Source organism: Bombus impatiens, unplaced genomic scaffold, assembly GCF_000188095.3.
Source record: "Bombus impatiens unplaced genomic scaffold, BIMP_2.2 scf_0582, whole genome shotgun sequence".
NCBI classification, from domain to species: domain Eukaryota; kingdom Metazoa; phylum Arthropoda; class Insecta; order Hymenoptera; family Apidae; genus Bombus; species Bombus impatiens.
Window position 1 is genome coordinate 170,332 of NT_177001.1, and position 24,764 is coordinate 195,095.

Consider the following 24,764-nt stretch of genomic DNA (forward strand, 5'->3'; position numbering starts at 1 on the left):
TCTACTTCGAGCCACATTCTATTTAGAGCCTATTCTACCTTGAAAGTGTCTGATATACACATTCTCCTTAGGGTTACGGTTTGGCTGAAAATGAAATAGTCGAAAACTTCAAGCATCAATATTTATCGAAATAAGATGATTCGGAATAATTTATGGTAATCTATATCAGATCCATAATTTTTAAAATGTATGATAGAAATATATAATCGGGAATTATGTCCACGATGTTAATTTTAAATTCATCAAACTTTCGATTATCTGGATACTAATTCGTATATAATACTTTATTTAATTATTCTCCATCATCCGGAAATTTTATTCAGATAATAAATAACTATAGTATATATTATCGATTTATCAAACTGAATTAAATCATTAAACTAAATCAATCTTCTGACGAATATGCTGGGTTGGAAAATTTGGAATCAATTTTCTCTTGCATCGTACCGTACCGTGCTAGTAATATTTATTAAACATTTTATTGATAATTTATTCATTAAAATGCTTCGCTATTCTATAGTCGCTTTTTTTATGCCTGTTGCTAAGAGGTAACAATATTTAATGGAAATTGCAGTATATTACATCCTTTTATGATTATATAATTTATTATCCTGTATAAAATTCTCAAGATAAAGGAAAATATAGGTATCAAACATTTTAATCTAACTGAAGGAAAATAATTTTATATGGCTGTTTGAACAAGAAGTTGGAATGAAATTAAAATTGCGATGAAACGCGATAACATTGAACATATAAAATATTTTTAAACATTCATGAACGTCAAAATCAATCGCACTAGTGCGATACTAAATAATACATACAATTGTAAACATTAAAAAATATAGATATCTCAGATGCATCTCATGAATGAAGAATGAAAATATTTTTCTAATCAACAGGTGATCTGCAGACATTTTATAAATTGATCAATTATTTGATCAATTGGCTGCATTGATTAATTAAATGGATTAGCTTGGTGTATAGCTTTGACATAAGCCTTTATCTTCATTATCTAACAAATTATTTATAGTCTTGAAATTATTCATCGACTGAGAACTAAATTTTTATCTAGTATAGATCGAACGACAAGCACTAAAATAGATTTTCTAAGATACTGTTATTTTAGTATATATATACGTTTACATATTTATAATGTTTAGCTACAACCATAAAAATCGGCATTGGATTTAATGGTGTCTAATTTGAATGAAAATTCGATTTGCAAATATACACAAGGTTTACGACACTTTTGATCTTGAAATTATTCGAATGAAACTATAATAACTATTCGTTCGCCAAAGTTGCAAATTATTCCCGTTACTTGTACTTAGGAAATGACTAAACTACAATAAAATTAGTCACTGAAACTGTAAATATAACACTGTTTGATAATGCTATTATTCTCTTCGTTACTAATATCTTTTTTAAATACTATTACAGTACTATCTGTTATATAATAATATCTTTATTCCTCCTTTTTATTTGATTTTATCGTTTTTCTATCAATAATAACATTTTCATTCTTCCTTATTTTTTCACTCTTGGTATGTATAAAAAATATCATATTGCTGCTAAAAAAAAAAGTATTCGCTCTTTTCTCGAACAACAGACACGTTCTTGCAATCTTTCTTATTAACAAAAATATTTTAATGCCCAAACTCGATCCATCTCAGTCTGGGTACAACGTCCAAGTGAATATTGTAAATCTATTGCCTGATAATCTCAGTTCTATCGAAGAAAAACTCTACACAACGCGTGACGTGAGTAAATAATAGGACAGATTACAGATCAATGAAACGAGATAAATCTCTGTCAGAGATGCAATGGAGGATTATTCCGAAGTATGTACTTACACAAAACTAATAGTGTTTAACAGCTGAAATTCGTACTGAGGAATATACCAATTCTATTGATTTGGCAACTAAATGATTGCGGATTTTGTCATTAGGTGGCATGGGCAAAATCCGCAATCACTTAGTTGCCAACCCAATATGATCGAGTGAAAAATGTTATATAAAGATAGAGGTCGTTTAAAATTAAAGAATAATACCTCGGACTCTAATATTATAAATTTTCTACTGCTAGATCACACTTTAATATTAATTCCCCTTCTATAAAAAAATAGCTCTGCTATTAAATATTAAATTAAATTAATATCAAAATTTTTTAAACCAACTAATCTTTCCTAAAGATTATAAAACTCAGCCTATGATTTCAGCTGAGACGCTAACAAGCAATGGTTGATCGAACAATTGTAAACAATCAATTAAAAAAGAAATATTTCAAACTTTACTGCATTGGACTTTTATACAGTGGCTCATTTAAAGTATTCGAATACTTATCATAGAAAACTTTCATGTATATATATATTGTATATGACATATAAAATTTAAAACTTTACTACCACTGTAACGTCAAATGATCGTCATGATTACATTGACCAAAGTTGAAGCCAATCTGGGATTATATATATAAGTTACAAGATATTTACTGCTAACGTATATGTAGTAAAATAATAATATATAAATATATACAGCATAAATAACCATCTTACATTTATAATAAATGTTAAAGAATATCGATGAATATTAAAGCTTGTTAGTATAATGGATAATTGACTGTTCAAATACTTTTGCGGTCTCTGCGAAATACATACATATTGTATACATACTTGTCAAATATTCTGTGCTTTTATGTACATTTTCAGATTTACCTCAAATTTTTTTTTGCCAATATAATCATGATCGTCGAGTTTCATTGCTTCGATGTTAATGACATTCCAAAATGTCTCGTACAACACACGTAATATATTTATAAACCGTTTTTACAAGTGTTTGGATACTTCCGTGAGCTACTGTACGTGAGTAATTTTGAAGAATAAAGATATATGAAACAAGTATTAATTTGCATTAATGCAAAGAATTGATTTATTGGAATAAAACGAAATCAAAATGTGATTTCTGTATTAATAAGTTCAATTTTTTAGTTTTCTTCTATCGAAATACGATATTAAACAGCCAATTATTATAATCTATTGAAGTTTTACAGCATAATGATCGCAAGCTCGTTATTGTACGTCAATTTCGTACTTCTACGTACTTCTAAGTTATTGCGGATTTTGTCAATATCACCTAATGACAAAATCCACAATCACTTAATTGCCAACCCGATACATACAAATTATGTTCATACAATGCATACGCCCCTTGCATATATATTAAATAATAAAACTCTACATATGTGTTTGACATGAATTATTATGCCCTTTCTCCTTATAACTTAAATTATTATATGCCTATTCATAATACTTTAATTATTATATAATATATATAGTGTAATATATTATATTATATATATTACCTGCGCCTAAACCTTATCCTAATAAATAGCATAAATAACATTTTCTATATATCCATACATATATCCACGGGATACACTGTCAGCGCTTTGATTAAGAACATTGAAACACCCTATATAAGATTAAATTTTCCAACCAGCGGACCACATGTGCATATCGTAAAAGTCGCCGTTCAACAGTCGCAAAAGTATCAATAACGATCCGACAGCTTAACGCGTGATTACATCAACTACACTGAAATACTAGCGTCAACTCTTTCGTATGATATAATGACTGCGATTACACACTTATCGGTTCAACGAAGGAAACCGTATTTTGTAGTATCGACTAACTATGTGATCTGTAAAAATTGTAGGAATAAAATCAACTTTACGATGTTCTGCGGTAAACTTGCAACGGTGTATTAACTTATAAACAGGAAGCATGTCGTTAATGCGAAAGGAGAATTCCTAAGAGATTGAAAAGGGAGAAAAGAATATTTCATACGTTCACTTTTGCGGTTGAGCAGATGCATTTGACTCATAATACTATCCGTATGCATAAATTAATAATGAGAAATTATTTCAAGGCGCGGGTTCTTTGAGTTTTCTGACTCATTTCGTGACCATTTGTGAGAGAATGACGTGTATCAAAGACTATCGCGTATTTACCGAAGTTGCGTTGATACTCGATACGTGTAACTGCAATTATCGTCTCGGTTGAATCAACTACGATTTGCATGTTTTTCGTACGACAGATTTTATTCTTTGATTCTTTCTTATTTCGTGTTTTCTTCCACTTTAATCAACGCCATATGAGTTAGAATTTACAAAGCTAACGTATTCATAGGTGTTAAATCTCATCTTACTATTTGCCTGCCATTATGGATATTTCACTTTATTTTGATATTCTACTAATTGTAAATAGTCTATTTAATAACAATTACTGGTTAATAACAAGTACTGTAAATCAAAGTGAGGGATTTATAATCAGTTACAATTGTTTACTTTCGTAAGCAAACGAAAGTTTGGTTACATAGGCTTGATTTATTTACATCTCATACAAATTTACATTGCACGTAGGATACGAGTATGTATAAATAGAACTATATTAATTTATATTAATTTGTAATTATTATAATTAATATATACAATACCTAATTTTATTATATATAATACAATTATATATAATACAGTAATTAATATATACAATAATTTACGTTAATTTGTATAATATAATCTATTATTTCTTATATTTCCTTCGTTTTTATATGAAACAAGTGCAATGTGGAAAAATCTTATTAGAGAGAAGCAAAGTATCTTAAGTAAATTATCCGATGCAATCTTTTTATAGACGAAGAAGCTAAAAACGTTTTAAAATCATGATATCTGGAGAAATGGAATCTTACAATTTGTATACGTAAGTGTCCCTTACATTTAATACCTTCTGTCGCACAAAGCCAATTTTACTGATGAGTTAAGAAATACACATATGTAATATGAATCAAGCAGATGTTCGAAATGTTAGCCTCTAATTTCTATTAATCTCATCCTGTATACATATAAATCTTATCATTAGATAGATATTATTTAAATTCATTATTCATTTACATATATTTTTACAAAGTAAAGTTTTATCATTTGCAAAGTATCCAGATAAACATTTAGATATACATTTCATACAATAAAGTTAATATTAAGTAATTTCGTATTAAGTGTGGAATTATAATATGGACATTAGCGTACGCATACGAAAAAAACCTGGTTGGTTTAATCGCGTGTGTAAGTTATTTAAAACAGTTTACTGAACAATTTGTTATTCGTCGAATATTTCGTAATTTGTTTTCTAACATCGTAGAACAGCTATTTGTGGCGTAACTTTTTCACTTATGCTAACACCACGATAGTATTATTGACATTATGAAGAAAAGTATTCGCATAAGTAAAAACTGGACAACAAAACTTTTTAAAGAATCTATGCTATTTATATGGATAGAAATTGACATAGAAATTGATAGAGATAGACAAAAATTAGGAAGAAAAGTATTTATATAATTAGCGCGATCACTGCTACTCGAATTTTCATTAATAGACTGCAGATCTTTAAGTAGTTTTATATTTTTATGAACGTAACATGTATCTCCATATAAGTGGAGATTCGTAAATTATTACACTTGTATAACAAGTATTTTGTTTGTTTCATCTATTTCTGAATATTACATTTCTTTACTCTAAAATTCCTCACAAATACATAAACAATAAAAAATTACTTTTATTGGTTGTTCGGGATTCGATAATATTCTCAATAGTACGTTGCGCTTCGTTGCAAACAATCCAGTTCACTTGTTCAGGGCAGACCTGAACTGGAATGTTCACTTCATTCATGTCGAAGTAAAGCGTAACGTACTATTTTAAAAACACGATGAAAACCCGAACAGCCACAAATATTTCATCTAACCATCGTGGAAGCTTGAGATCTAAAATATTTTCGCATTAATTAATTAATTAATTAAAGCGATGATGATAAAATACATCACATATGACGAGAAAATATTTTTATATCACGACTGTTGCTATATCATACAGTTTTACGTACGAAGACCATGCGAAGAATATACGACAAGCCTATTTTTGTTGGTTTTCTGGCTGTTACATGACTCGATGGCTAGAAAGAAGTATTTTAACGTTCCAAGACATAAACTTTTTAAAAACGAGCGATACATGCACAGTATTTTGTAAAAAACGAATAATACTAGCTTATTTGTTGTCTTAGTTCGATATAATTGATATTAGCCTGCATAAAATAAAATAACGTTATTAATGTTCGACAAAATGACAAAGCATATATACATACAACCTGAAAATCTTTTATTTTGAATCTTTAAATCATTTTCCTACGAAAAAGAGGGAACGTAACTCATCGTAATTTTCACCTGTGGTCGCCGTATGTATTTTATATAAATTATTACTTGAACTAGTACGAAATATTAATTCGAGAAAGCTAACATGAATTATTATGAAACTCTCAATGTTTCATAATTTTTATTTTTCCACCTGCGTTCAAGTCAATATTATTCACACATCGTACACGTGCCGATTCGAATACGAGACAAACGTAATGAACGATTTAAAACATGCGATTGTCGAAGTATCGCTGACATACCCAATAAATTTCTCTAAAGAAATCCGTAATAACAGTATGTAAAACAAGATATATATCTTTTGACAAAAAGAAAAAAAATACAGTTTCACTAGCATTGTTAACATCCTTTCAGACAAAAGATTTGCATGTTAAAGCGCGTACGTAAGCACGTGATTGTTACCGCGGATAATTTATCAGATTGATCGTTATCGGTGCCAGTATTTTGTCTTAATTTATTCCTGTCTTCGTACACTTCGTTGGGAATTTATGAACTGTATTTTCCTTTTCACGTGCCAAGCATTGACCAAATTAAGAAATTCATGCTACCTTCTACGTATCAAACGACTCGCGTGTTTAACTTATTACGAAAAAGGAGGACGTATATATATATATATATTCGGAGATCATCGTGTCATCGCATTCCACAAATCATAGGGAAGAGTTAATTCGCCAAAAATTGTTCGATTTGAGAAAGCTTGGCGCCTGATGAATTTAGAAATACGATGGTAAAAGTGTGCGAATTGACGAGAAAAAGATGACAGAAACGACGTTGCAATAAGAAAAAGTAAATGTGATTGAGATTAATTTTTGTCAATGTTAAACATTTAACACCGATATAGTTTGTAACTTCAATTTCTATTTGCTGGATTTTTCGATAATGCGCGTGCAATTATTTGAATGAATTTTCTTAAAATATTTAACGATAAAAGATTATACAAAGGAATTCACATTTATCCCAGAATCATATCTTAACGAGTTAATAAATGCTATAATTCACATATAATTATTCAATTAATCGTTTGTTTACTAATTCAGATAAGTTATTTCAAAAGTAACTACATAATTTGCTCATTATTTGATCGACACTTTAGATGTGTTTAGAAGTGTCTTTGTTGCATATGTGAAAATTTCAGGGAAACGTGATAAGTCACATTGTTTAGTATATTATTCAGAAGAGCAATTTTAAAATTCAGCACTATGTTGTATCAAAATAAACTATAATATATTGTCTTCTTATTTTGTTTTAGAGTTGAACACGCACATTGTTTCTTGCTCTTCGTAATCTTACAAATATTCCTTATCATAATATTAAAATATCGAAGATATTAAAATACTGCTTTCTTTAATAATTGTATCTTTGATTTTTATAAAATTTCGACAACTTATAAGCTATTCTTATGAGGCTTATATTTTTGAACCTAAAAGATTATTTTCATTCTCAACCGTGTCACTCTTTAGTCATAGAATGACATTAAAATCAAAAAATAAACAAAGATGTGCTTACCATATTTCTTTTCCCTGCAAACGCGATAGAATAGTGCAAATTATGAAGCATAAATATTCATTTGGATCTTCTAGAAACGCGCTACAATCAATAATTTTACTATAACTTCATGACTAGGAATTTTTCAATGACTATAACTTCTCGATTAAAATTTCCCTGACAACATTTCGACTTCTAAGAAAACATCTTGTGGTAAACAACCAACGTAAAGTAATCACAATTTCACGCTCGATGTTTCATACCCTATGTAACCAACTCGTGATTGAAATTTAATAGTTTCAGAAAAATGTTTCTAATTTTCATTTCATTCTTTAATATGACAAAGATGTTTATCTATATTTTTATGTATCTACATTTTTACGAACTCGATGAAATATCCCAGCCAGATAATTGATAATGAATTGTTATACATTAGAAATTTATTGAAAGATCATTGTAAAAATGTCAAGAACAACTTATCAAGAAATAATAACAAGAAAAGTGTTCACAAGTCGCAGAAGTGACGAAGAAACGAATTAATTGGAAATATACGTCGATATCTTTTGAGAAAAGAAAATTTTATTTCTCGTTATTTGAGCTATCTGGTATTATAATTAGCAATAAAAATATTAAGCAAGAAAAATATTCTTTAATATACTTTTCAGGTACGATAGAAATGAAAAAAAATCAGAATCAATTTGGCTAAATTGCTAATCTTCCGTGAATAAAATAATCCATTAAACGAATGTCTCAGATATCACAAACATTACGATAATTTTACTTTCATGATTGTAAATTTTCACATTACAAATTTTGTTTAATTTTCAATTAGACTAAGGACTAAGTCCAGGATTGAATTTTTTTATGAAAATTCCTCACAACTCCATCAAAGAATTAATGCGTTTCTATTTCACCGAACAAGTTAAGGTTTAAATATTTTATTGTATAAATATACTGTTTAACGCCCCAATGGAGGATTTCCATCTTTTCTACACACTAAACGCAGTAACAAATTTTTTACAATTTTATTACTATTTAATAATGAACACAGAGCATATTATTTTTGTGAATGTTCATGTAAATTTATATTTTTACGAACGTAACTAAAAGAGATAATGCTTAAATAGAGGTTCATTTTATTTACCAAAAACTATAACGCCTGTTTTATCTACGATATTTCATATATCTTTGTATATTGTATGCTAATTGAAATATTCCATATATTTTTGTATATCGTATGCAGTTTTTCATCCTTAAATTTCGTATAAATGTATGACATACCACGGTCTAGTGATAATTAAAACATTTATTCCTCTTCGTCCGTTTCAATTTAAAAAAAAAAAGGAAGAGGCTGGTTGTAAATCTAAGTCTAACGTACAAAGGGTACTCTGTACAATGTAACAAAGTAATAGAATATTTGTATTAGAAACATAGTACATATAGATCGAACACAACAACTTACCTTCTTCTCTATTGATTTCCCTAAATTGTTATTCGAATTAAAACTGAAGACAACGTTCACAAGAATAATTGTGAATCCGATAAAGTTCGAATTAACGTAAGGATTATAATGTCAATTGAATGGAAATCAATTTTTAAAGCAATTTATTTCCCGCAAACATCACGTGCTACCGCGTAAAACCAGTTAAACCAGTCTAACTTCACTTTTGGACGTAATTATCACCAGTTAACCAGTACCTACGGCAGCTTGTATACTTGTATGCATTATGGTAATCTTAATATGTATGTAGATGCCTCGTGATTGCAATTTTTATTTCACCTTTACCTTTTTCTATTTTGATTCCAATCATAGTACTTTCTACACTCGCTCCTTCAAAAGGTCGTCACATGATCTGAAGAATTTACATCTCCATCCGGAATTCCACACAGATGTTAACCATTTCTATACGTTTAATTGTTGTTTACTCGCGGTTAATTGACAGTTGACTGTGCAATAATGTTCATTAATCGAACATCTGCACGCCTCATTAGTCTGTTATTATATTAATAAAAATGTCAATGTTCATACATTTATAAAAATAAAATATTTTTGCACTTATTGTTGACATTTATCGTAACATATTCAGTGATTTTAGACAATCTCAATGCACCAAGTAAGTTAAAGTAAAGGAATATTAACGTTAGAATTATAAATATCAAATATAGTTAAATATAAAGCGTTTAGAAATTGAAAAAGAAATTACTAACGTACAGATTGTACTCTGTACAATGTAATAAAATAATGGAATATTTGTATTAGAAACATAATACATATAGATTGAGCACAACAACTTACCTCCTTCTCTATTTATTTCCCTAAATTGTTTAAACATATAATTTTATATTTATTTGAAGGTTTATGTCACATTATATTTACAAATAATTACCTTTTGCATTAAGTGTACAATTTAATTAACCACTCTTGTGGTCATTCTCTTGCTTGTCATACAAAACAATAAAAATATATTAATAAAGATCTAGAACAGTTGAGCGGAGAATAAATCTTTTTTTGCAAACATTCCTCAGCGATGCGTAGTTCGATGCGACGTCTTTTGCTATGTAGAACGACGCTTGAATGCTACATCAATACTTTCGAGAGAAGCAATACTTAGCTAACAAGCTAAGCTTTTCGATAAACATTGTACTTTCTTAATAGAAAAATAAATTAGTTAATCTTAAATGGCTCTAAATTTAAAATTAACATAAATTCGATGCGGTTTTTATCATTAACATGCAGCACTGGTATTTATATTTTAACAAAAGAAATTTTTCTATGAAATTTTTATTTCATATTACGTATATTTTATTACCACGCAGGAGTTACAGCGACGTTATTATTCCATTGTACGCTAATCATAAAAAAGTATGAAGATATAATATATCTACAATATCTTTTATAATATTCCCTCCTGTTTCAGTTCCACAAAATCGTGAAAAAGGTTTCTTATGCTCTCTAGAAAGGAAGTGGTTATATCAACGAATCAAAAGATCCTGCAGGAAGAAGTTACTTTACAAAAGAGTACCTATAGCAGCGTGGATACCAAAGTATCGCAAGGACTACATAGTAAGTGATCTTGTTGCCGGTATTACCGTAGGCCTTACCGTTATACCGCAGGCAATAGCTTATGCGAACGTCGCAGGACTTCCTTTGCAGGTAAGACAGTTTGCTCGTTCACTCGTGAAATTTTACAAATTTAATAACATACCACTATACCTTAGTATATTTATAATTAAATTATTTTATATATAGTATATATAAAACTGATTTATTTTGAAGTAAAAAAAAGATTATTTCTCTCTTAAACAGATTTATACATCTTTATTTTCGCAGCTATTAAGCATTGCAACTATTAAGCGTTGCATTAGCAACTTAACTCGTAACGTTATTTCTTAACGTGTTTCTAATATGTATAAAATATTCTTTGAAATATTTTAACACATTAAGATTAATTTACTATTTAAAAAAATACTATTAGAACTTAGTTTGAAGTAAGAAATAAGAAATGTTACATCATTCTTGTTATTCTTTATAAGAAGTAAAACTTTAATATCAGAAGGAGAGTGCTGGTATATTATAAAATTTCATATTATATCTATTAAAATTTTACGATTAACGTTGTCAAAGTTAAAAACAATGTTGCATCTAACTGCATACAATTTTATGCCAAATTTAATAATTTGGAAATTAATAGTATATAATTGGAAAGGATAGAATAGTTTTGTATTGGTGCGCGTGTTTAATCGCGGTATCATATTATTCCGTCATACTATTGAATCAAAAGATTTATTAGAGATATTCTCGAGAAATTTATAGCTAATTAAAATTCCTGAAGGCTTCCGTATGCAAAAGTGTTCTCTAACAAAATTATTCCAACGTTCCATCATTATCGCAACCAGTTTTGAATATCGTTTTAGTAAAACCGATTATGATGTTTACAAAATGTCAAAATCATCGGAAATTGTAAGAAAATTTATTAAAATTTATGACACACAACATCTTCCACTATGCAACTGAAACATTGAATCGTAACTCGTTAACCAACGTTTCTTATTAACTTGGCTGATAAGTGTGTTTTAATAAAATATATTTTCATATCTTAAAACAACCGCGCTGGCTCGGTCGACTGCAACTTAGATTCGATAATAATAATAAATCGAGTTGCAGAGGTGCCGGCTGTAAAATCGACCGGAACTTTCGATATTCCTCCTTCTCGTTTAGACAAGCGACTTTTGTGTAGATGATATCGCTACGGTCTGTCTTCGGTGTTCCGAACTGGGAAAACAAAGAAAGACGTATAAGCGATATCGTGCGGGACAAAAGTCGCTCGTCTGCATCGTGTCTAATCGAGGAGTCTCTGGCTCGAATATCGAATGTTCCGGTCGATTTTATAGTCGACACCTCTGCAACTCGATTTATTCGTAGTCGTACTGTTCTTACTTCAGCGCGATTCGTGGTGATTCGAAACCCGCCTAAGACCCGAACCAATGCACAATATGCACACGAGTGACGAGACAAGATGTCGCAGCGACGTCGCTGTACGATTGTGTAGTCGAGCGATACAATCTCGCTCGTATGTATTGCACGATTAGAAACATATATGAATTTATGTGTGTGACATACTATATATCTGCCGAATCGCATAGCGATATCGTAGCGATGTCGTCGCGATAGCGCGTCGCTCGTGTGCATCGAACCTTAAACTGTGTAGGTCCCATTACGTGTCTTCCAGCTGTACCAAAATCATTTTTGCTCACTCTGCGAGTACTAGCGTGTACGCACTAAGAGTTGGAGCTTCGCTTAACGGTAGCTGGTAGAAGCATTACCGAAGCAGGAGATAAATTGGCTGCCCCATTATAATATAAGGCCCGGTGCAGACAAGCGACTTTTTGACGCTGCTTTCTCGTTACGATGTATTTCTGTCTTCGTTGTGTTTTTAGCTGGGAAAATAAAGAAAGATACGTGACGCAACGAGAACACAGCACCAAAAAGTCGCACCGGGCCTAAGATGGAACTTTGGATAGCTTACCTGAAACGAATATTTTTATGTTTTAGTTCAAATATTACAATAAACTCAGGGCGCTTTCTCCTTATTAATCCTGCAGCATAACATCTTCAGCTCAATTATATTTTTCCAACACTTCTCTACGAAACTATTTTCTCAGTTAAAAAATATCTCAATCGAAAAAAATGAGAATTTAAAAAAATTCTTCTTGGTATGCACGATTTCGTTTCAATTTTATTTTAAACATTGAAATCGAAGTATAAAAATTCGAAGATTACGGCAAAATTAAAATTTCTTGTAAAAGTAAAAATATTTAATAATTTCGTTTGTTTTGCAGTATGGTTTGTATTCGTCTTTCATGGCGTGCTTCGTGTACACCATCTTCGGATCCTGTAAAGACGTTCCAGTTGGACCGACCGCGATCATCGCGATATTAACCAGAGAAACATTACAGAAATCTGATCTAGAACCTGACTTTGCGGTTCTTTTAACTCTCATCTCTGGTTGTGTCTGTTTTTTTATGGGAATTTTACATTTAGGTAATTGTATTATCGATTACTTTTTTTAATTGAAACTCAACAAACTCTCAAACTCCCCCTCTTTATTAGAATAGCCCTAGAGCTCATATGTTTTTTAAATTTACTTCTGTGTGGAATAATATCGAATGAAATGACGGTGGTATTTAAATAATTGAATAAAAATCAAATAATTAAATTCTGTAGCGTAATTTTAAGAGAACGGTTATGTGTGAACTGCGAATATTTATGCAAGTTCGTATTTTTATGAATACAACTGAAGGAGTGAAATCTAAGCACAGGTTTATTTCATCCCCTAAATATTATAATGAGAAACTTGCTTCGAAAACTTTCTATATTTTTACAATATATATGCCCTGCACATTCTTACGCATCTAAATTTTTCATAAATGCATAAAAAACCACAGTCCAGTTATGTGTATATTCCTATTTATATTAGAAAATATTATATATTTGATTATATTAATATTAAATAATATTATATTATATTAATTTATCTTATAATATATTTATACTAATTTTATTATATTATACTATAAATATATATATAATATATAGTATATTTTATTATATTTATTAATTATTGTTTTTATTCATTTTCAATTATTATTGTTTTATTCATTTTACTTTCCAGTTATTATTAATTATTTATTAACAATTCAATAATATATTATATTTATATTTAATAAATATTGACACATCTTCTTCTGTTGTCAGGCTTTTTATTGGATTTTATATCAGGACCAGTTTCGGTCGGTTTCACATCAGCAGCAGCAATTATTATAGCTACTAGCCAAGTAAAAGATATTCTAGGCATTCATATCGGCGGTAGCAAATTCGTCGAAGTATGGCAAAATATATTTGAAAAAATTGGGGAGACGAAGCTTTGGGATACTGCATTGGGCATCTCGTGTATAATTATCCTTCTTCTTCTCAGAGTTAGTATTATTTCATCGTTCAGTGGAAACTAACACAAGTAGATCCTCATAAAAGTAATTTTTTAAATATATACAAAGTAGATTCATCTTTCTTCGTACTTTCTGCCGAGCTATCTACATACTTGCAATGCAGACGTGTGACTTTTGTCGCAATCTCACTGTGATCATATATCTTCCTTTGTTTTACGAGTTAAGAACGACGAAGTAGACACATGATCGCAGCGAGATTGCAACGATGAAAGTTGCACATCCGCATCGTGCTTTACGTCTAGTGAATGATTCGTCGAATTATGTTGCTTACAAATTAATTCCTTGCTATTACACGTGTTACTTTTACATACAAACATTATTGACTGTTTAATATTTTTTGAATATCATTCAACATCATATACATATGTATAAGATGTATATGTATAAGACATATGTATACGATACGAATGTACATTAATTAAAATTTATTCACACGATTCAAATTAAAATTTTTCATAAATTGTAACTACCGAAATCTTATATTTTATATTTTCACGTATTATCATCGGCGATTTTTTACTCAACTACTACCCACCTTATACCTTACCTACTTTTTATAGAAAAATAAAATAAAGAATATTTTTTGTATGATTTCTTTTTTTCAGAAAATCAAAGACATACCGTTTATGAAAAAGGCTGCAAAAATGTCATCAAGAGCACAAGTAATTATGCAAAAATCACTCTGGTTGCTGTCTACAGCGCGAAATATTCTCGTGGTCCTCGTGTGCGGCGTTATGTGCTGGCTTTTAGAAAGTCACTTAGGTTCTTCGCCTGTTAGACTGACTGGCCACGTTAAACAAGGACTTCCGGAATTTCGGCTACCACCATTTCAAACCTACCACAAGAACGAAACGTACGATTTCGTCGACATGGTTTCCGCCCTCGGCTCTGGATGTCTAGTCGTTCCTTTGTTGAGCCTGTTGGAAACCATTTCCATTGCCAAAGTTTTTAGTAAGTTTCATAACAAACGTTTTTCACCAACTACACAATTCATTTTCTCTAAATAAAATATTTCTTTCCGAATATACTTATTGTAGTAATAATTAATTTAGCAAAAAATTAGAGAATTCGATAAAAATTATTTGGAAATAGATCAAATAACAGAAGAAAATTTAATCAGTCAAAGAGTATCTTCTGAAGATCAAATGTCTTTTTTCGCGAATCTTATTACACATATCACAAGGCTTTATTTAAATGAACTTTCTCTGCACAAGTGTAAAATATTTGAATTTTAAATGTGAATATATTGAGACCGTTTTTAAACATGACTCGCTATTCAGATTTGTAACTTACCAGAAACACAGGATTTGCTTCCAATGTATCAATCACAAATTATTATAACAGAATATAAAAGTGAATATCATAAATTTTGACCTTGACTTTATTCTGAGACCATATTATCATACATTAGCCAAAAAATCGAAGTAACGTGTTTTACTTAAGGACATCCTAACTGTCTTGAAATTGAAAAAATACAAAATGTAGGAGATTAACTTTAAAAATTAGTAATTTTCATCTAACAACAAGTACAGTCAATACGTTTACATAGAAGATAATTAGGAAAAGATAAAATCTGGGTAAAAAGTGTTTTACATACAAAATATTATATGCGAATATTATACTTTAAATTTTTTATATATTTTTGTATATTACATGTGTTCTTTGCATATTTGCACTTTCAAGTTTCCCATAAGTGCATGAGAATCCGTGGTCAAATAATGAGTAACTGATTGTTCAAATACTCTGATGCTATCTGCAAAGTGCATACTTTATAAAATATATAAATAAATATCTCGAAACTACTATGTATGTTTTCATATTCGTTTTAATTTTTGCTAATGTAGTCATAACAATTGTATCGATTATCCTAGATGAAGGTAAACCAATCGATGCAACTCAAGAAATGTTGGCTTTGGGCGTGTGCAACGTTGTGTCGGCTTTCGTTTCTTCGATGCCTGTCAGCGGTGGCCTCAGCCGAGGTGCAGTAAACCATTCCTCTGGAGTAAAGACAACTCTCGGCGGTATCTATACTGGCCTTCTAGTACTCGTGTCGCTTCAGTTCCTCACCCCATACTTATACTTTATTCCTAACGCCGCCCTTGCTGCAATCATCATCGCGGCGGTCATCTTTATGGTGGAATTACATGTGATCAAGCCTATATGGCGAACAAAAAGTACGTTGTATTATTAATCCCTCTTATTTTTCAAGTAATATCAATATTATTTTGCAAATAAAGTATTGCGCCGCTTCAGCCTGTAAATAGTATTTATTGCTAAATAAATTAAATTAGTTATGAACTAGCTTGATATCATTTATACTTATGCTCATCCTTATATCTATTCTTATTTAGCTAAGGTTTTTTAAAATTTGTAAATGTGACTTCTTAAATTATGAATTTTAAAGAATCATAACTAGACTGTGGATGTTTATACATTTTTGAAAAAATGCAAGAAAGCGTGTAATGTAAACATATATAAAATATCGAAGGTATAGTACCCATTATAATATTTTATGAGTAAAATAAACTTTTACTTAAGTTCTGCTTCTTTAAATTTGTTCGCAAGTATATGAATTTACATAAACATTCGCAGTCTGGTCATAGCTCATGGTTAAATTAAATACTCTGAAAGTACTTTCTTGTATTTAGTTTAATTTTAAGAAACGATATTCTACGAACTTAAAAAACATCTTGTAAACGTTTTTAATAACGATTGTATAAATTTCTATTAATTGAAATAGAAGTTTAATAAATAGGTATAGAAGGTATAACAGAATAAATATAGAAGTTTGCTAACACAAGAATATATATATATATATATGTATATATATATTCTAAATTGTACTACATACTAAAATATAGAAAACAGACGGGAATAAAATCACGTTGTAAAATATAAAAATGTTTATAGTACTCTGTGTAATGATTAATGTAATTAATACATCATTTCTTTTTCAGAAATTGATCTCATACCAGCAATAGCTACATTTCTATGCTGTCTTTTTATAAGACTTGAGATAGGTATAGTGATTGGTATCGGTATAAACGTTCTGTTCCTACTTTACGCTTCAGCGAGGCCGTCGTTAAGAGTTCATAAAGATACAGTAAGAATGCTTTTATATCTTAATATACTTATTAACTAACTTTCTCTATATAAAAATGAAATATCAATGTAATAGTAAAGAACAAAAATATTTTCATGTCTTTCATTCATGATATTTTTTATTACGCTGTTTCCTTAATAATATGATATTTTTGTTTCAGAGTATTAACGGCTGTGAATATCTTGTCATAACGCCTGACAGAAGTCTCGTTTTCCCGAGCGTTGAATATGTGCGAGCTGTAATTAGTAAGCAAGGTACGAAACAGGGAACCGCAGTACCTGTTGTCATAGATTCTACGCATATTCAAGCAGCAGATTTTACAGCCGCGAAGGTACACTATGAAATACTATCTGTAAAGTATCTGCACTAACATTCAAGTTATAAAATTATTATAATTTATTAAAATTTATTTCTATGCTATAATTGATATACTTATTATTTAGGGAATTAAAAGTTTGACGGAAGATTTTTCTAAACGTGGACAGCCTTTAATTTTCCATAATTTGAAACCAAGCATTATAGAAATTTTCAAAGGTGTAAAACCTTCTGGTTTGAGGTGTAGCTCTAGCGAACTTGAACTTAATGACTGTTTGAAAGGTAATTAAAATGTTATTACTTTTTACATAATATGTTGAGCAATTAAATAACTGATTTGTTCAATTTTATGTAAAAATGTATGATTTATATAAAACTTTTATTTATTTCCAGAATTTTCAAATATTTCGTCGGCTTCTATGAACAGATACTGACAATATTTAGACTTCTATAAATTCCGTCCCGGAAGTACTCTTTCTTTAGTTTATATGTATCAGTATTATATTAAGACGAAGATGGTCAATATGTTAGACAATATTATGATAAAAAGCAACAATCTTATTTTATAATTAATTGTTACTTTGTAACAATTACATATTTTAATATGTAACAATTAACCCTTTCGACACAATGTTATACTATACGACGATATTTCACGTACATAAGTACTTCTGCATTACAAAACGAAAATTCTGTTTTCTTAAAAATACATATGATACACATTAGTAATATAAAATAATTTTAAAATAATTTAAAATTTACAAGAAAATATATGAAAAGATTATATATACTACATCGATATTGTGCCAAAAGGGTTAGATTATAAGTAGGATTATAAAATGTACATTGGCTCACGAAAATATTTGAACATTTATCAGAGAAATCCTTTATGCCCATATTATGCGTGTTATATACGAAATTTTGGAATTTTATCAACGAGATATTTATTACAAACATATATATGTATATATACATATCTTGTAGATTATATACATCTTGTAGAATGTTCTGAATATCTTTTAGAGTACAATTAAGTCTCAGAGCAACAATGCTAATGAAATTTCAAAATGTTTCATATAACACACATAATATATTTACAAAAGATCTCTACAAATGTTTGAATACATTCGTGAACCTGTGCATATACAAACATAAATGAATACATTGACGCAAATTCACGTAAACTGTCAATAGTATTTTACATGACTTTTTATACAGACGCATTATTTGTACATGCTATTTAAAAATTACTCCTTATTACATTTAACATATGTTAATACTTCATATCATTTCAAAAAATATTAACAAATATTAAAAAATGTTTCAGGCACATTATTCTAAGTTTTAGATAATATCCCATAAAAATCAAAATTTCAATAAAACCACTAGTAGGTATACATATTTTTCTAACAATACATCATTTTTTTCTAAAATTAAACAAGCCTGTTTAATATAACTATGAAAATAAATTATAAATCTTTTTAATTAGATTTCTCCAATAACATGACTTTTTATCAGTTAAAACTAAATAATTACTTCCCATTATCATATTGTTTAATTTATATCCAGGATTCTTGCACCCATTGCAGGGCTTGCTATATAAAATGTTGCATTTCCAGAATACCTATAATAAACAGACATTTATAAACATTGTTGTGTAAAGAAAAAGGAAGAGAATTATTTAAGAGAAATATTTAAGGAAAAAATCTAACTTGGCCTTCATATGATTAATTGCTTCGTCAATTACATCTTTTTTCAATAATGTTACTGTACACCCTCCAAAACCAGCACCAGTTAAACGACTTCCTAAGACACCATTTACTGCTCTTGCTGCTGTTACTAAAGTATCTAGCTCAACAGAAGATACTTCATAATCTTTCTTTAAAGAATCATGACTCTCGTTCATTAACTGTCCAAATTTATCAAAATTTCCTTTTTCTAGGGCATCTGCAGCATCAATTGTTCTTTGAATTTCTGTTACTACATGACGAGTTCGTTTTATCATTTCTTCAGGTACATTCTGTGATTTTAAAGCTAAAAATAAAATCAACATAATAAACAACACAATTTTGCCTTGTAACATAATTGTATTTATTTTCTACCTTGAATATCACTCATAGATATTTCACGCAAACTTTTTTTATTTAACCTTTTTGCAGCTTCATAACAACAATCTCTGCGCTCACAATATGCGCTTGAACTTAATTTATGAGGAGCATTAGAGTTAGTAATTAGAAAGATATAATCATTCATTTGTGACATAGGTATTTGTTTAGTACTAAGATCTTTACAATCAAGAAGAAGAGCATAGCCTTCTTTACCCATTACAGAGATAAACTGATCCATGATGCCACATGGAACTCCAGCAAAATCATGTTCAGCACGTTGACATGCTAAAGCCTGAAAGATATAAGCTTTACATTTCTCTAATTTAGTAAAATTATAATTTATAAAATATACTCTGTCATTATACTTTATCCTCTGGCTTTTCTGATTTTATACCAGTTAATGCTTCCAAAAATGTGTAAGTAGCAACTTCTAAAGCAGCTGAACTACTCAGACCAGCACCAACTGGTACAGAGGATACAATCACAGCATTAAAAGATGGCACATCACCTAAAATCAATGTTTTAATTAAATTATACAATAGAATTCTTTTATTACATTTTGGTAAAATGGATCAAAATAATGAATAAACTAACAAATAAAATTTGCTATACATCCTTTTACATAATTAGCCCATTTTGGTTCTCCTGGTTTTATACTCTTATGAGACCTAACTTCAAATTCAACATAATTTTCAGAACTAACTATTTCACTAAGGGAAACAATTTTACATTTATCCACATTGTTACGTTTTCCAACTATGAGTGTAACCATGGGCAATGCCTAAAAATATGGAAAACGTTACGCTTTATTCCATTATTGGTATTTGTTATATCTCAAATAATTTAATGATTACATATTTTCATTAAATACAAACATACTTATAACTTCTACTTTTAAAAATCGAGTAACAATTTAATTAAAAGACATTATATTGTTAATATAACTAAATTTTCTGCAAAAATAAAACAATTTTTAAAAGTCGTATATAAATAAAATAATACTCTAAAAAGTAATACATATTTAGGACTTTAATAGATAATAAATCATTAAAATTGTCTAAATTTTTAACACCCGAAATTAATACATATATATAATATATTAATAATAATGATATAAATATATATTTATTTATTTATTTATAAAATATATAAATTTAACAAATTCTGTGTGAAAATTCAATTATTAGGTAATTAATAATTTTTAATAATCTATTTCTCATATTCAATAATATATTAGAATCGATGTACGCATGTATTATAAAAAATAACAGTAGTTCATATCGATAGAAAATTAAAAAATCAGATGAATGTATGATTATACGATAATAATTGATAAGAGATAATAAGATACAAATCATAATATATCTTTGCTCAACTAAATTTTGTTATCGATAACTAGTGAAACAAATTTTTAACGAATTAAACAAATCTATTGTTTGAAAATGTCATTTCTTATTTAATGTTATTTATTAACATACATATTTGATTAAATCGATTACTGGATGATAATGAACTGATTGGATCTTTAAATATAATACATTAATGGCATGAAAAATAAGGAGTTAAGTATAAATAAGTTAGATATAATTTGAAATCAGCGTTACTTCTCCCGAACAATAACGAGTTCTGTAAAATATATTTTCCGATTAATCACGAAAAACAGTAATTACAGATTTAATAATTTTGTGTAATATACAAAGAAACGTAGTATTTATATAAACATCAAAAATTTTACCATCGGTAGAACAAAACCTTCATTGTAATCGGTATGCTCTCCAATTAAATTCACCCGACCGGGTGCGCACACACAAACATTCGCATTCTCCCTAAATTTATTCGCAAAAGCTTCTAAAGCTCTCGATTTAATTTCATTCACATTAAGCACAGTTGTTGCCATTTTTACCGATTATTTCAAAACTATTTATATGTAAAGTTACTTAATATACAAAATATATAAAAATTTTAAAAAGATAAATGCAGTGGAATCTATGAATTTAATTTTACGTAACTCACAACACGGTAAAAATACGAACTGATACGAATATAAGTACAATACGCTTCAAACGGATAAAATTGGTATTAAGCACACGTACACGTTATCAATACATCAACTTTGATTATGTGTGCAGTTACATGCTTGGAAATGTACGCTTTATCGTATCGTTAATAACAATGCAACTATTCTGCGTGTATATGCATACAACATGCGCACCACAAATGTAACAGAATTCGTAAAAGTGACATTTGATGTATTAAGAGCATCATCTCATGCTATTAAAAGAATAATACATGACTAAAATGATATCTCTTTTAATTGTTAATAATTTCTAGTTGATATCTAATTTATGTAATGAACTAATTGCCGATATTTGACAATAATCTGTATTGATAATGCCATGACGGTCTCAAATCCCCTTATTAAAGAATTGAAAGGTAATTAAACAATGTAACGCTTTTATAGGTTAAGAAATTAATAATTCATTAAAAAAATTATTATACAATGATTTCTTTATAAACTTTATATTTATCTGAATTTTAAACCTTTATTGTTAGAATTACAAAATTCTTGAATTAATTTCCAAAGATATATTTCCATATTATTTTCTATTTTGTTAAATAAAGATATAAATGCAATGTAAATAAAAGATATTTAAAATGTAATCAAATATTAGTATAAAATAGTATAATAAAATAATTTATTTTTGCAACATTGGTTTGTTATCTATTATTTAATTCATTAATATTAAAAATTTTTAGATCATAATCATACTTTCATCCTTATTCTTTTTTATTATATTATAAATCTTGTCAATATATCATTAAACATGATGAAATGATGTCACATGATACTATTAAATAAAAAAAACAATTTCAGGCTGGACAAGAAAATTAACTGAAAGTAACATTGAGATTGATGAAGAAAATAAAGACCTGCCCTTCTTTTTTAAATGTTTAGAAAGATGTTTCCAGAAAGGTATATTGATGCGTTTAAATCCCATAGGATTTCCAAAATTACCCGATGCTTGGTATTGGATGGAAGAAATTGCAGAAAAACATTTTAGGTTTGCAAAAAGATTTGTAATAAATAAAATTTATTATAGGTTATTTAATTCTTTTCTCACTACTGTAGTATTTTAAGAAAATAAGAACATTTGTATTTATAAATTTTAATTAAATCTCTATTATAATATTTCAATATTTAAAACTTAATGTTAATAGCTAAAAACTTAAAATTAAAAATTAATAACATTATTTTAGTTCCTCTTGTACCTATTCTTTGGTAGTCGAACAAGTCACACAAAATCCAAAAGTGTACACACCTACTGGGCATCTCAGGCTTTTAATTAAAACATGTTTAATGCGAAAGTGCCTTCATATGCCAGTTGAAATGCTAGTGTGTATAAATGATATTTAATATCTTAAATAAAATGTATATTTCTGATTCTATATAATTATCATTATGTTTTTATAATTTATGTATGTAAAACTTCATAGGTCAGAACACCATTAATGGCTACTGATTATTATGATAAAAACAGTATTCTGGGAGATAATATTCTTGGAGAAATATTTTTATCAGTATTACTGCAAAGCAGTAAATTAAATTTCAAATTAAATTTACGGAATTGTAGTTTTTTGGATGAATCCTGGCAATTACCAGAATGTTTAGCATTGGAATTAGTACCATGTAAAAGTTTAGGTATTTCTGTATGGTAAGAAAGTTACATTAGTAAAAACAAATGTTCATTGTGAATAATATTTTGTATTATTACAGTTTTACCAAAGGGAGAGCTTTAATAGTTAATTTAGATAAAGACTCTGTAGCTGCAGAAGATGTAATAAACAGAATAATTTTTTAAAATTTCTATATACATACATAATAAAATTTAAGACTCTAACTGTCCTTTACCTTTTACTTTTATTAGGATAAAGTTGAAATTGGAGATATATTAGATGAAATAAATGGAAATGCTATAACATCTAATACCAAAGGACAATTACGTAAATTTATGAGAAAAACTATAGGTCAACCAGTATATTTATATGTAATTAAGGTAAGGTATATTCAAATAATATAACACTTAAGCATATAATATATACCCTACATATTCCTTACATCATACATTTTCAGCACCGCAATAAATCAACCTGTGAATTATATGCACCAATTGTTCATCTTATAAGAAGCTCGGGTATTGAGGGATTAAAACAGATCTTAAAAAGATTTAATTCTGAAATACAAGATGAGAATGAGAAAACTGAAATGATTAAGCCACAAAGTAAATCACTAAATGCTGGATTTTCTGTTAAATACTGTGGTTCAATATATATTGGTACAAAAGGCGATGTTAAACAAATTGAAAGAGCAATTTTGCAAGTACTAAAGTCAGAAGAAGTGAAGTCAGTACCTGTGAAATTTGAATGTTTAGAACTAGGAATTAGGGTGACTCAGGATTCGAATGATGCAGTATGTAAATATAATTTTCATTATATGTAAGATTATGATATCATGAGAATACATTCTAATTCAATGTTTAGATAATATGTAAACAGAGTTACATGGAAATTTCATCTTGTGGTCGTACTGGAAACATTCCTAATTATTTTGCATTTATTGCAGGGTAAGATGAACTGTAATAACTGTCATATATTTTTGTTTTAATGTAAAAAATAATAATAATTAATATTAAACCATTTTATGGAATTTATAAGCTTTTAATTTATTTTACAGAGACACTAATTGCAATTTAGCAACCAAATTTGATGCATATGTCTTTTATCATCAAAATGAAAGCGAAGTGCAAACTATATTACAAAGTTTGGGTCAAGGATTCCAACGCACTCATTTCGCAGTTTAATGCTTTTAAACGAGAGAGATTTATACAGAATTATTCTTTGACATTCAAATCGAACTTTATGTAATAATATGTTCCTAAAATGTTTCTATTCACATATCTAGTCAATTCCAAATGAATTATGCTCTCTATT

At 28.7% G+C, this 24,764-nt stretch overlaps 3 protein-coding genes across 6 annotated transcripts in view; 2 read left to right on the forward strand and 1 right to left on the reverse strand.

Annotated features, from left to right (window-relative positions):
* The window catches only part of LOC100746350 (sodium-independent sulfate anion transporter-like), a 37,147-nt gene extending 18,773 nt beyond the window's left edge, over positions 1-18,374 (forward strand). For all 3 annotated transcript variants that reach the window (XM_012388928.3, XM_003491641.4, XM_012388927.3), the window contains exons 3-11: positions 10,661-10,896; positions 13,083-13,284; positions 13,999-14,219; positions 14,855-15,200; positions 16,121-16,423; positions 17,207-17,352; positions 17,513-17,683; positions 17,796-17,949; positions 18,061-18,374. In XM_012388928.3, coding sequence (XP_012244351.1) covers positions 10,661-10,896; positions 13,083-13,284; positions 13,999-14,219; positions 14,855-15,200; positions 16,121-16,423; positions 17,207-17,352; positions 17,513-17,683; positions 17,796-17,949; positions 18,061-18,101 — 1,820 coding nt within the window. In that variant the 3' untranslated portion in view covers positions 18,102-18,374. The remainder of the gene's footprint in view (positions 1-10,660; positions 10,897-13,082; positions 13,285-13,998; positions 14,220-14,854; positions 15,201-16,120; positions 16,424-17,206; positions 17,353-17,512; positions 17,684-17,795; positions 17,950-18,060) is intronic.
* A 348-nt stretch (positions 18,375-18,722) lies between these two features.
* On the reverse strand, positions 18,723-21,983 carry LOC100741112 (galactokinase). 2 transcript variants are annotated; one of them, XM_033322256.1, is made up of 6 exons: positions 21,869-21,983; positions 20,370-20,556; positions 20,141-20,283; positions 19,770-20,067; positions 19,380-19,701; positions 18,723-19,291 (listed from the first exon to the last, which is right to left on the reverse strand). In XM_033322256.1, exons 2-6 carry the CDS (start codon positions 20,545-20,547, stop codon positions 19,222-19,224), a joined length of 1,011 nt encoding a protein of 336 aa, XP_033178147.1. In that variant the 5' UTR covers positions 20,548-20,556; positions 21,869-21,983; the 3' UTR covers positions 18,723-19,221. The 2 variants fall into 2 exon arrangements, with proteins under 2 accessions (XP_033178147.1, XP_003491730.1); XM_003491682.4 differs by having other exon boundaries at positions 21,511-21,883.
* On the forward strand, positions 21,982-24,750 carry LOC100750044. The gene is made up of 9 exons (XM_003491671.4): positions 21,982-22,208; positions 22,651-22,837; positions 23,034-23,169; positions 23,271-23,488; positions 23,551-23,611; positions 23,702-23,830; positions 23,908-24,243; positions 24,315-24,397; positions 24,508-24,750. Exons 1-9 carry the CDS (start codon positions 22,172-22,174, stop codon positions 24,632-24,634), a joined length of 1,314 nt encoding a protein of 437 aa, XP_003491719.1. The 5' UTR covers positions 21,982-22,171; the 3' UTR covers positions 24,635-24,750.
* Positions 24,751-24,764: the final 14 nt, after the last annotated feature.

What these genes read in the sequence shown, in the direction of transcription:
- LOC100741112 (XM_003491682.4), bottom strand. Translation starts at nt 21,672, where the DNA reads ATGGCAACAACTGTGCTTAATGTGAATGAAATTAAATCGAGAGCTTTA. An exon ending in AAGGTTTTGTTCTACCGATG is followed by an intron (nt 20,557 to 21,510) that starts GTAAAATTTTTG and finishes CCATATTTTTAG; the next exon opens with GCATTGCCCATGGTTACACT. An exon ending in ATTAATCATATGAAGGCCAA is followed by an intron (nt 19,292 to 19,379) that starts GTTAGATTTTTT and finishes TGTTTATTATAG; the next exon opens with GTATTCTGGAAATGCAACAT.
- LOC100750044 (XM_003491671.4), top strand. Translation starts at nt 22,172, where the DNA reads ATGACGGTCTCAAATCCCCTTATTAAAGAATTGAAAG. An exon ending in TATATTTATATGTAATTAAG is followed by an intron (nt 23,831 to 23,907) that starts GTAAGGTATATT and finishes ATACATTTTCAG; the next exon opens with CACCGCAATAAATCAACCTG. An exon ending in CTCAGGATTCGAATGATGCA is followed by an intron (nt 24,244 to 24,314) that starts GTATGTAAATAT and finishes TTCAATGTTTAG; the next exon opens with ATAATATGTAAACAGAGTTA.